The following is a 12564-nucleotide window of genomic DNA, read 5'->3' on the forward strand; positions in this document are numbered from 1 at the left end:
TTTGCTATTGATATTTGATTATTTTTGCTATCATTAATTTGGCTCAAACGGAAAAGTACAACTCTTTGCAGTTAGATAAAAAAAATTGTGATCGAATTTACTTTGACTGCATTGATAAAATATGAAACAATTAAAGAAGTTTGCAATCACGTGGACATATTGCGTACTCAGTCTAATTTTGATAAGTGGTACCGGTTAGAGTCATATATTCAAACACTTCAATCTAATACTATGAGTGTCCAAGATTTTTTGTTAGGACGTTTTGTTATTAAAAGTTTTGAACTATTTTTTCTCATTATTTTAAACCATTTAATTTAATATGATATGGTTTTTTAAAACACATGTTTTAGTTGTTAAATTAAATTATTACATAAGCTTTTTCAAATATTAGACCAACTAATAATCATCCCACTAAATACAATTATTTTGAAATTTTTTACAAATTCTCTTTTTCTTTTTTGCAAAGGGATGCCCAAAATTAGGGTGATATATATGTGGTGTAAATGAAATATCACATATTAAGGTGGGGTAGGGATCCGACATTGTATCGTGCTTCAATAGAAACCGGTGGGACCTTTGACTGTTAGTATATTACTTGTGCTATACTCTGTAGTATGTTAGGCAATGCTCTTAGTACCTAGATTATGACTGTTGACTGCATTATTTCCATCCATCCAATACCATGGTATTTGCAGGTCAACAGCAATAATTGAGGCTTGTTCATACTTCAATATATTGGCCTTCTTCTTCACAATTCCAACCAGTTGTACACATACGCACTTTACAAAGCAGCAAAAACAGCAAGCATTAGCACAGGCGCATATAGTAGAAGAGGTATGTTTTTGTTGAAAGTTTTTCTCTTTGTTTATGAATAATTTTTCTTAGTTGTTTTTAGTTTTCAATCTATCGATCCTTGACGAAATTATCTGAAAAAAATGTTTTGCTTTGTTACTTGTTGTGGATTGTTCGTGTATGCTCCACATATAAAATCAAGTCAATGTTTAAATGAATGACAATGCCTCCTCATTTTCCCTCTTTTGATTATTGAACAATGTTTTGGAGGAATGGTTTTCTTAGGACAGATGCTTCCACGTAGAGATCAGTTCTAGCCCTAATAAACCCCCTAATAGTATCACTGTGGGACTCTGTTTCCAACTAATAGATACCCTAATTAAAAGGCACGGTATTTTGTTCCTCATCTCTCACAATTTTACATGATGATGAAGATGTTGAAATTAACAATCTATTCCCACTTTCAATCATTTCAAAGAAAACCAAGGTTAAGTTGACAAGGGAAGACAAACAGCAAAATTAACTATGAATTTACATACACATTAATTTACCAACTATCAATTCTATTCTAGCCAAACTTATTATGTGTCCTGAATCCTGAAGGAAACTTTTTATAACACTAATTATCTATGGATTGTATATGATATTTGAAAAAAGATAGCTGCGCAGGCTAATAATTAACAACTTTTAACAATTTCATTGCCTTTTTTATCTGTTACAGGTCTTTGTAAAAGCTAGAATATTGAAAGATGGAGCTTGTATCTACAATCATTAGTCCTATTGTTGAATCTTTAATTGCTCCTGTCAAGAAACAACTGAGATATCTCTTTTCGTCCACGAAACATGTTAGGAACATGAATACTAAAATAAAGCTACTGGATGATACAAGCCGTGATGTCAAAAAGCACATGGAAACAAACAATAGAAGTAATCTGGAGATACCTACTCATGTACTGGGGTGGTTGAAAGAAGTCGAAAAGACTAAAGAAAAAGCTCAAAGCATTCCAAGTACTGGGAACGGATGTTGTAACTTGAAAATGAGGTATCGAGCTGGAAGGAAGGCATTCAAGACTACGGAGGAGATGGAAAGTCTTATTGATGAAAATAGTAAGATAATTTGGACAAATGCTCAAAGACCTCTTGGGAAAGTGAACTCAGAAATCGCATCCAGTTCTGCACCTTCGGATGGTGATGCCCAAAATCACTTCAAATCAAGAGAGAAGTCTTTTAAGAACGCCTTGGAGTCCCTCCAACAAGATCACAAGAGCAAAGTGATAGCCCTATGTGGAATGGGTGGTGTGGGGAAAACCACCATGATGGAGCAACTGAAAAAGGCTGCAGAAGATAAGAAAATGTTTGATTATGTTGTGAAGGTGGTTATTGGGCAACAAATTAACATGCTTTCTATTCAGCAAGATGTGGCAGTGTATATGATGGGCCAATCCCTCACTGAACTGAGTAAAGAAGCAAGAGCAGATCGTCTTCGTATAACATTTGGAAACCTTCCAGAAGGTAGAAGAAAGGTTTTACTAATACTAGATGATGTATGGGAGACGATTGAACTCAAAGATATTGGACTGAGTCCTTTGCCCAACAGCTTCAAGTTGTTGTTGACATCACGGAATGAAAATATTTGCAAACAAATTGCAGTAGAAGCTAATTCGGAGTCGACACTAGTTCGAGTGGATGTGATGGAGGAGCCCGAAGCACAAAATTTCTTTTGGCAAATCACAGGAGTTTCAAAACAACATGATATGGAGCTCAATCAAATAGGAAGTGAAATTGTGAGAAGATGTGGTTTTTTGCCCCTTGCCATTAAACTCATCGCTAAAACCCTTCAATTTCATGAAGTTTTTGTATGGAGAGATACTTTTCAACGGTTGAAGAAGAAGAATCTTGATGAGAATGTGCAAGAAGTTATTAAGATAAGCTATAATTATATAAAAACAGAGGAGGAAAAGGTGATTTTTCTTCTGTGTGGCTTGTTTCCTGATGACTTTAATATCCCAATTGAGGAACTCACAAGATATGCATGGGGCCTACAGTTATTAAGTGAAGTATCCACTTTGGGAGAGGCTAGAGACAGGACAAAAATGTGTGTGCAGAATCTTAGAAATGCAAATTTGTTGATGGATAGCGATTGGATTGGGTGTGTCAAAATGCATGATCTTGTGCTTGCTTTTGTCATAAGTAGAGTTTCTAAAGGTCATCATCCATGGATAATCAACCATGGTGATGTTTCAAAGTGGAGTAGAGCTGAAGTGAAAGAGTCTTGCAAAAGAATCTCTATTACTTGCACAGGTATGTCTGAGTTTCCTGGTGACTCTAAGTACCCAAACCTATCACTTTTGAGACTTATGGATGGAGATAAGTCGCTTAAGTTTCCTGAAGGTTTTTATGAAAAAATGGAAAATCTTGAAGTTGTAGCATATGAAAAAATGCAGTATGCGTTGCTTCCCAGATCACTTGAATGCTCCACCAAGCTACGAACACTCATTCTCCATAAATGCTTATTGATGTTTGATTGCTCTGTTATTGGTGAACTCTTAAATCTCGAAGTGCTTAGTTTTGCACATTGTGGCATCAGAAAGTTACCATCCACAATCGGAAAGTTGAAGAAGCTAATGCTACTGGATTTGACGGGCTGTATCAATCTTCGTATTGATGATGGTGTCTTGAAAGATTTGGTCAATCTTGAAGAGCTTTATATGAGAGTTGCTGATGAAAAGGCAATTAGGTTCACAAACAGCAATCGTGCTGAATTAGCAGAGCTTTCAAAGCACCTTTTTGCATTAGAAGCTGAGTTCTTTGACAACAACAATACACCCGAGAATATGCTGTTTACTAAACTTAGAAGGTTCAGGATCGCTATGGGATGTGGTTTAGTAGCCAATACTGACAAAAATATGCACTCATTTGAAAACACGTTGAGGTTGGTCACTAACAAGAATGAGCTATTGGAATCTGGAATGAATGAGTTATTTGAGAAAACTGAGGTGCTTTATTTGGAGGTGGATGGTATGAATGATCTTGAAGAAGTTTTATTGGAATCAGTTCATCTCCCTCGATCGGTGTTTAATAATCTAAGAGTCCTTGATGTGTTCAAATGTGAAAACTTAAGATACCTCTTTACAGTCCCTATTGCAAATGGTCTGGTGAAGCTTGAGCGCCTCACAGTTTCAGAGTGCTCTGTTCTTGAAGTACTTGCACGTAGTGAGAATGGTGTAGCTGGGAAAATTAAGTTTCAGGAGCTAAAGTTTCTAAGTTTGAAAAGCCTACCAAAGTTGATAGGTCTTTGCAACACTACTAATGTAATTGAGCTACCACAGCTGGTGGAGTTGGAACTTGATGGCCTTCCTAACTTCGGTAGCATTTATCCAAAGAAAACATCTGCAACATCTTCTATGTCCAGTAATGACTCTGCAATTCAACCATTCTTTAACAAACAGGTAATTCTATATTAGGATTTATGTTGACAGTTTCATAGATTGTCTTGTAATGAAAGTCTGTATTGATTGGATTGTGATCCCCCAAGCAAACTATTTTCGATTTTGGTTTCACTATTGATGATTAACAAGTCTTAATTGTTGTGCAGGTGCTGATTCCTAAGCTGGAGATATTGGAAATTGGGAGGATGAATAAGCTGAAAGAGATATGGCCTTATCAATCTAGTAGTAGTGACGAAGTTAATGCCTGCATGTTGAGAGAGATTAGAGTGAGGGAATGTGATAATCTTGTGAATCTGTTTCCAACCAATCCCATGTCTTTGCTGGGTCGTCTGGAAGAGCTTGTTGTTTCTAATTGTGGAAGCATTGAAGTGTTATTTAACATCGACATGAGTTGTGTTGGTGAAATTGAAGAATACAGTAGCAACTTGAGACTCATTAATGTAGATGGTTTGGGGAAGCTAAGAGAGTTGTGGAGGATGAAAGGTGAAAGTAGCTCTGATATCCTCATCCGTACCTTTCAAGCTGTTGAAAGTATAGAAATAAGAGAGTGTGAGAGGTTTGTAAACGTATTCACACCGACCGTGAGCAATTCTGATGTGAGGACACTTATGAATGTGAGTATAGATGGAAGGAGACCTTCTGAAGAAACCAGGAGCAACATTGAATTGATTCAGAACAGCCAGGAGGTATGTGATGTCATTGAGCTTTCAATTTCTATTTTGATGTTTATAACTTATGTATATGTGTCTCTATACATACATACACGTATATAATATATCACACTATAACAAATCAATCAATTCCACACAATTCTTTCGATGTGTTCTGCTAGATTCTCACTCTTGAATTTCAATCACACAAGGATGGAAAGGAGAAATACAAGAAATTATAGATCTCACACAGAAAATTGATGATCTAATGATTAATTTTACATACATGTGATAGAAATCTGGCAGTTTTAGAAGCCAGGATCTCCCAAAGAGAGTAATCTCTAAAATAATTGATAAGATATCTCTCCTAACTGATCTCTTACAATATAAAGACATAACTGAAATAGTTAATTTACATAATTACCCTTGCTGCCTACAATTGCTTATTCATGGTTTAAATCCTTTCTTGCCTCTTTGTGAATAAGTAAGAATTGGTTTATTATTTCCCTTCTTGCCCCTCCTTGAATATGTGAACATGAGTGGTGGTCTAGCATGTTCACACTTTAAAGTGCAATACGATTATTAACCTGCGTGAAGATATGTATCCTGTCAAATTATTTATAAATCTTTACACTTCAACATGTGATAAAAACAAAGTTAAAACTCGGAATTCAAAAACATGGACAAATTATCTATATCACTACTACGCTTTTATTATTAGCATATTTATAAGCAAGTTAATGGGGACCAAAATTCGTAAACAATTTAATGGACCTAAACAAAAAAAAACAGATAAACACAGGGACCAATTTTGTAATTTAGTGTGAAAAATATCATTGTGTAAGTGTGTGTATTTTACATATTTATTTCTAATTATATTTGTTGTTGAGATATGTGCAGATTAATGTTATATCAAAGACAGAGATTTCAAAGGTGTATGGTAATATCCCTGACATTGAATCCTCAATTCATCCCAAACCTTTTCACGTTAATCACCTTCAAACACTTGTTGTAAGTGGCTGTAAGGATGTTGAAGTGGTGTTTGAGATAGAGAGTTCCAGTAACAGCAACAGCACCACAGATTTCACAACAAGTCTGCATAAATATAATCATCAACCACCACCACTACTACTTCCCCACCTCAAGTCTTTATATTTAATAAATATGGAGAGGATGAGTGATGTGTGGAAGTGCAATTGGAAGAAACTTGTAATTCCTCAAAACCAATCACAATCCTACTCATTCCACAACCTCACACAAATATTCATGAGTGACTGCCATAGCATAAAGTACTTATTTTCACCTCTCATGGGCAAACTTCTTCCCAACTTAAAGAGGGTGGAGATATGGTTTTGTGATGGCATTGAAGAAGTTGTTTCAAATAGAGATATTAATGATGAAAATGAAGAAATAATATCTTCTACTCACACAAACACCATCTCCTCCTTCCCTCTTCTTGATCTTCTCAACCTGTGGAATCTCCCAAGCCTAAAGAGTATCGATGGCGGTACTAAAATCACAACTACTTCCATCCATGATCAGTTCAAGGTATATTTGATTTCCTTTAAGCGAATCCTTTACATATTCAGTTATTTGTTTTATTTATTTTTAATATTCTATTCTCCATTAGCTGCTTTATATAACTCCCTAAGCTAATTCTTCTGAAGCTGGAAAGACAAAAATAAATAACTACATCATAGTATTTAATAGTTTTTTCATTTGCGTAGGTCCTTAAGTTGATTTATAATAAGACCGGATTGTGAGGGGGAAAAAAATTGATTGATGGATGTATATAAGTCTTATGAAAAATAGAAAAAAAAATGATTTTATTGATGCATTTTTTTTTTGTTTCCTAGCATGCTAGTTTGGCTTAGTAAAATTCGGTTTGCTGTTTAAACGAAATATCTATTTTGCTGACATCGAACAAAAGAATATGAAACTTTACATAATTGTATCTAGGTGGCAATAGTCCTGTTTACAACTTCTTTTGTACCAGAAAAGTTTCCTATTTAAAATATTAACTTTAATACATTGAACTATCATAGAGTCAAATGTCAGTATTGTCAATTTTGGAAATATCTCTAGATCTTAATTTATCTAGTATAATTAACCAACTTTTTACTGAAAAGGGCTCCCTTGAAAAAATCTTTGTTCTAAAAATGCTTTGGGTCTATTTAAATATTAGAATTAAGATAGATTTTTTTTACGATATACAATTAATGAAAATTCATTGATGTATAATAAATTAACATGAAGAAGATGATGCATGTAGAATATATTAACCGTTCATGATAGTAAAATTATTTAAAACATGAAGAAGATGATGCATGTAATCAGTGCAACTGCGGAAACCTAAGCATATTGATTGCAAACTCATTTCCGATTAATAAATTTAGAAGTAAAGTTATGTTTTCATTTTCTCACATTGAGGGGGTAATGGGTTATAGAGTCCAATGATATTTGTTTTCTCTTCATAAATCATGGCACTATACTAATTTTGAATTGGGCCATATACGAAAAAACCACTATACCCAATTATATGTGGCTATAAATGGGTGGATTTTGAAAGTACCTATATGCTGGTCTTGGGTCATTTATTAAAGGCTAAAATGCTAGAAATAACAATTTACTTTCATCGATTTGCTTATCAAATCATCCTACTTTCACTTTTTTCTATTAAGAAACCCACCCAATTATAGCAGTGTCATCTAAATACAAAGGATTTCCGTTGCTGTAATAGAAAGAAATGAAAGTAGGATGCTTTAATAAAAGAATAAATGGAAATGCGTTGCTATTTCTTGCATTTATCCTTTCTTCAATACAGACAAGTAAAGTTCATAGTTACAATATTTTGTATACTTGTATGTGTTTTATACATGTGTTCCTGCAGACACGTGTGAAATATATATATGTTGATTAATTGCTAATCAAAGTACTTCAAAGTCTCTTCAGTTTCGAGTTTTAATTTGAATAATTAGTTGCTAATTAGTTGTGTTAATCAGCACCCTGGCAGTTTTGTTTTTTCTTGTTTCTATTTCCTTTTTTCTAGCTGTTCATAATCTCGTATAAGCCTGTATAAGGCCACTTTTATGATTGATTTAGTGTACCTTTTCTTTCATCCACCATCTACTTGTTCTCTCTTGCCAACAATATAAAGCATAGCTTACAACTGATTTCTTGTTTTTAGTTATTTGGTTATATATAACAAGGGTATTTTGGTCATTTGACAAACCTTCTTCCTTAATGGAGTGTCCAAACACCACGATCTGGTTTCTCTTAATTCATTTTTTCACCATAAAATCCAACATGAACTTTGTCTTGTAAACCGTTTGAATCTTTCACATGTAGGTCCAGATTTTGTGGCCTAGGTGGTTTTCTATCCTTATGCCAATTCTGTGTCTTTCAGAAGTATGCTTCTTATGATCCTTCCACTTTCTTCATGTTGTTGATTCTGTCTGTCACCACCAGAACCTCATAAAAGTTTCTGCTGAGGTGTCACACTTGTGTTGACCTGGAATTTGTGAAAAGTCCAATGCCATTTATTTTCTCTTCATAAATCATGGCACTCTACTTTTGCTTGCCTTATGAAATCCACCCAAGTTTGGAGAAATATTCTATGCTGACCACTTTGACCTACTATAGCAGGTTAAAGTGGTCACAATAGAAAATTTTGTCAAAGTTGAGTGACTATAGTGAAATTAAGTGGACTAAACTTTGACAACCTTTTCAATTATGACCCACTTTAACCTGCTATAGTAGGTCAAATTTATCGATATAGAAAGAAATTTCAAACTTGGGTAGGTTTGATGAGCTAAAACTGAAATGGAATTGTTAAACTGCAAAAAATGGCCGAGATATTGTGATTTTTCTGTATATTGCCCTTTTGTAGTTCAACTTACATTGTCGACGTTACTGAAGTACCTTAGTTGTGGGAAGGACTTTTGTTTGTAACCACATTTCTAGAAACAAATATTGCATTAGATTGTAGAGTGCATGTACATAGCAAACAGCTAAGCTTTGTTAATTCAATCAGCTCCATTGATTTTTCATGTGTTGTTGTAGTGTTCTCAAGTCGGTGTTGCTTCTTGGTTCTTATGCCAATACTCCAAACACATACATATATGGAATTGTCCTGCCCTATCAAGAGTGTTTCCATCCAATGTAGTGGGACAACTGCATAAGCTTGAAAAGCTGACAATATTAGAATGTAAGTCAATGGTGGAGATATTTGAAAGTAAAGAAATAAACAAAGATGGTGTTGATAGTACTACGAATGTTGGTGATGGAAGTGATGATACTTGTACTGCAATCACCATCCCAAGGTCCGCAGATATGACTTTGCTTGAATTGCCCAACCTAACGATATTGGAAATCTATGACTGTGAAGTATTGGAATATATCTTCACAAGTTCCACACTTGAAAGCCTCAAGCAACTCAAAGAACTGATGGTAGCTGAATGCAAGGCAATGCAAGTGATTGTGAAGGAAGACACAGAGCACACAGAAAAATCTAAATCTATTATAGTCTTCCCACGTCTCAAGTCCCTTACACTTGTAGATTTACCAGATCTCAAGGGTTTCTTCTTGGGGACGAATGAGTTCAGGTGGAAAGCATTGGAAAAGGTTGAGATTTATGGCTGCCCACAAATGATGAATTTCACATCTGGTCACTCCATGACTCCGAAGCTCAACTACATACATACAGGATTAGGCAAGCATAGTCTTGAATGTGGCCTCAACTTCAATTTGACCAATGTTACACAAGAGGTATGTTGTTACTTTACTTCATCATTTAACCAGATGATCAGCATGTTGTTTTATGATGTTCAACATATTATTTGCTTACAAATTTAGATGGTTCATATGCAAAACATAGTATTTGCTTACACTATGGGGGGTTTTTCCAGGTCGGTTCATATGTGTATTCCGGAAGAAACACAAAACAAAACCAAATGAAGATACATATATAACCACTTCCCATCTTTTGTATCTATAAAAAGTTATGAAAATATGCAATTTTTTTTATTATAAGTGGTCTCTTATGTTATAAAAGATGTTATATTCACTAATTCATAAGTTAGCAATTTAATATTTTAATCAAGTTAGATGAAGTAAAGACAAAAGGCCAATTGACGCATTCATTGAGGGTGGTTTTTTCCATGTCGAAAGATTTTTGAACATATACAATACTAGTTTCCGTTTGATCAGAATCAGATCAACAACCCCTTCTTCTTTACACTGTCCCTATTGTAATCACAAAACTCAACAAATACAGGGACCAAATTTGCAGTTTTCGCTAAAACGTATTTTAATTTGACAAAAAAATTGATGGGTTTGTAGAAAAACAAACAATCTAACTAGTGGCTCTGAGTTTGGGCAAGTATTCAATTAAAGGAATAACAAAATAAGCACCTAAGAAAAAGTGCTTCTAAAATTCACAAAATAGTTACGTTCCTTAAAAATACAAGACTTAAGAATTTATATCAAATATATGAACATAAAAAATTATTTTCTTGTGTATTACAAATGATACTTGGCAAGTTCATTCTTATTCAAATCATTTGTAAATTTCATAGAATGTGATCGTTTGGTACCTGACATAAATCATTAATTAGGAACTTAGATCTAACATCTTCATTCGGTTAAGAAAAGAAAACACAAAATAGATGGAAATTAAAGCATTGCCTTATTTTACATATTTTCACTCTTATCTGTTAACAAATAGATTTTTGTATGGAAGTATATATTGTAATTAAATCATTTATATCGTTTTCATCCAATTTAATTCAATTATCTAACATATTTTATAAATATTGTAATGCTAGTTGTTACTTAATCAAGTTCTTCTTTTCTCTCTCATCTTTTACAAGGTAAACATTTATTTTAGCGTTTATTACCTAAAATTGACGAAAATAGTATAACTGAGATGATTGTAAAGGTGTAAGTATATCATCCATATATCATTTGTTGTATTTGACAATGCAATAAAAAATACAATAACATAATTATCTTTTTTCCTACAAAAATTTGATGTAAATATTCAGTACATGAAAAATTACCCTTTTTGAAGTAGCCAAAACACTTAACTTTTACTTTTTATTTTATCCCCCCCCCCCCCCCCCCCCCCCCCCCCCCACCCACTCAACCACAAACTATAATTTTTAGTTATATTTAAAAAGACTCGACAATCATCGATAACAATCTAAATTATTTGAGCAAATGCAATATATAAAGCTGAAATTTTCTTCATAGTGCTCATCTTCACAAAATATAATGTAAGCAGTGTCATAAACTAGGTTGTTGATTGGAAATATATGTTGGCTCATTGAAGAATAACATAACTTGCAATCCTTATTATGTTTGTAATATTAATGTATTTTTCTTTAGTAATTGTCGTGTTTGTGATGATCTATCTATGTTTGATTTTTCTTAGCAGACTCAACTCCCTATGTGCTCTACTCCAGATTTGATAAAGCTAGTTCAATGCCCGTGGTCTTTTTCAAATTTAGTTGAAGTAGATGCACAAAGGAGTGACAAATTGTTGAAAAGCCGCATAATTTTTCCATACAAGGAGTTGCTTAATCTGAAGAATCTTGAAAAGCTTTCTATTACCCATGGCTATGGATCTGTAATAGAGGAGGTATTTGAAGTAGCAGAAGGGACAAATGAAGATGTGGATATTGAAACACAATCTGTTGTGGTATTTGAGAAGCTAAAAGAGGTGACTTTGAGTGGAATAGATAATCTGAAGCATATGTGGAAGAGCAATCGGTGGATAGTGTTGAACTTTCCAAACGTTACAAAGGTCTCAATTAAAAGATGTCCACTTCTTGGACAGGTTTTCAGTAGTTGCATGGTTGGTAGTCTATTGCAGCTCCAAGAGCTACACATAAGCGACTGTGAGAGTATGGATGTGATTGTGAAGCAAGTTGAAGATTCCGAAACCAGACCGACTACTGAGGTTGTGTTCCCTTGTCTGAAATCCATAACACTTTTCAAACTTCCAAATCTCAAGGGATTTTGCCTGGGGAAGGAGGCTTTTCTATGGCCAATATTAGATGCTTTGGAAATCAAAGATTGTCCAAAAATAACAGTTTTCACAAATGGGCAATCAACTACTCCAGAGCTGAAGTTAATAGATACAACTTTTGGATTGTGTCATGCAACGGAAGACCCAAACTCTTTTATAAAGACCAAACAACAAGAGGTACGTGGTGTCTCCTTTGGTTATTATTAACAGATTAATATGTTTGATCGAACAAAACGTTTACTTTACTCTCGAATTTACAACTTATTGTAATCTCCTCTCCTACAGGGATGGGAGTTCTAGAGCAACATCAAATTCACACGTGCGGTTTGGTTCGTTTTGAAGTTAGCTATATAGCACAGGTAAGATTACATTGTACACTTATTTCCTTCTTCCCAATCATGTACATGTTTCTCCACCTTAGTTATCTGATCATTGAATTGACTTTTTGTCACAGTTGCTTGCTTACTACTCTTTCAATTCGGGTTATTGAACTTCTATTTTCAAGTAATCTTATCTATGATGTGTCCACTTCTTGTATTTAATTAAGCTGTGACCAACTTAGCAATAATTACACAAGTTTTTATTAATTGGTCTGTACATGTTCCACTATTTTAAATAGTAAATAAATTCAGTGGTTGAAGGT

At 34.2% G+C, this 12564-nt stretch overlaps 1 protein-coding gene across 3 annotated transcripts; it reads left to right on the forward strand.

Annotated features, from left to right (window-relative positions):
• Positions 1 to 643: 643 nt before the first annotated feature.
• Positions 644 to 12564, forward strand: LOC111914798 (uncharacterized). 3 transcript variants are annotated; one of them, XM_052768229.1, is made up of 8 exons: positions 644 to 834; positions 1514 to 4241; positions 4388 to 4927; positions 5792 to 6439; positions 8954 to 9658; positions 11325 to 12098; positions 12207 to 12280; positions 12376 to 12564. In XM_052768229.1, the coding sequence occupies exons 2-7, from the start codon at positions 1542 to 1544 to the stop codon at positions 12219 to 12221; spliced, it is 5382 nt and encodes a 1793-aa protein (XP_052624189.1). In that variant the 5' UTR covers positions 644 to 834; positions 1514 to 1541; the 3' UTR covers positions 12222 to 12280; positions 12376 to 12564. The 3 variants fall into 3 exon arrangements, with proteins under 3 accessions (XP_052624189.1, XP_023766273.2, XP_052624190.1); XM_052768230.1 differs by having other exon boundaries at positions 645 to 834; positions 11328 to 12098; XM_023910505.3 differs by having other exon boundaries at positions 12207 to 12564.

Source organism: Lactuca sativa, chromosome 2 (assembly GCF_002870075.4).
Source record: "Lactuca sativa cultivar Salinas chromosome 2, Lsat_Salinas_v11, whole genome shotgun sequence".
NCBI lineage: Eukaryota > Viridiplantae > Streptophyta > Magnoliopsida > Asterales > Asteraceae > Lactuca > Lactuca sativa.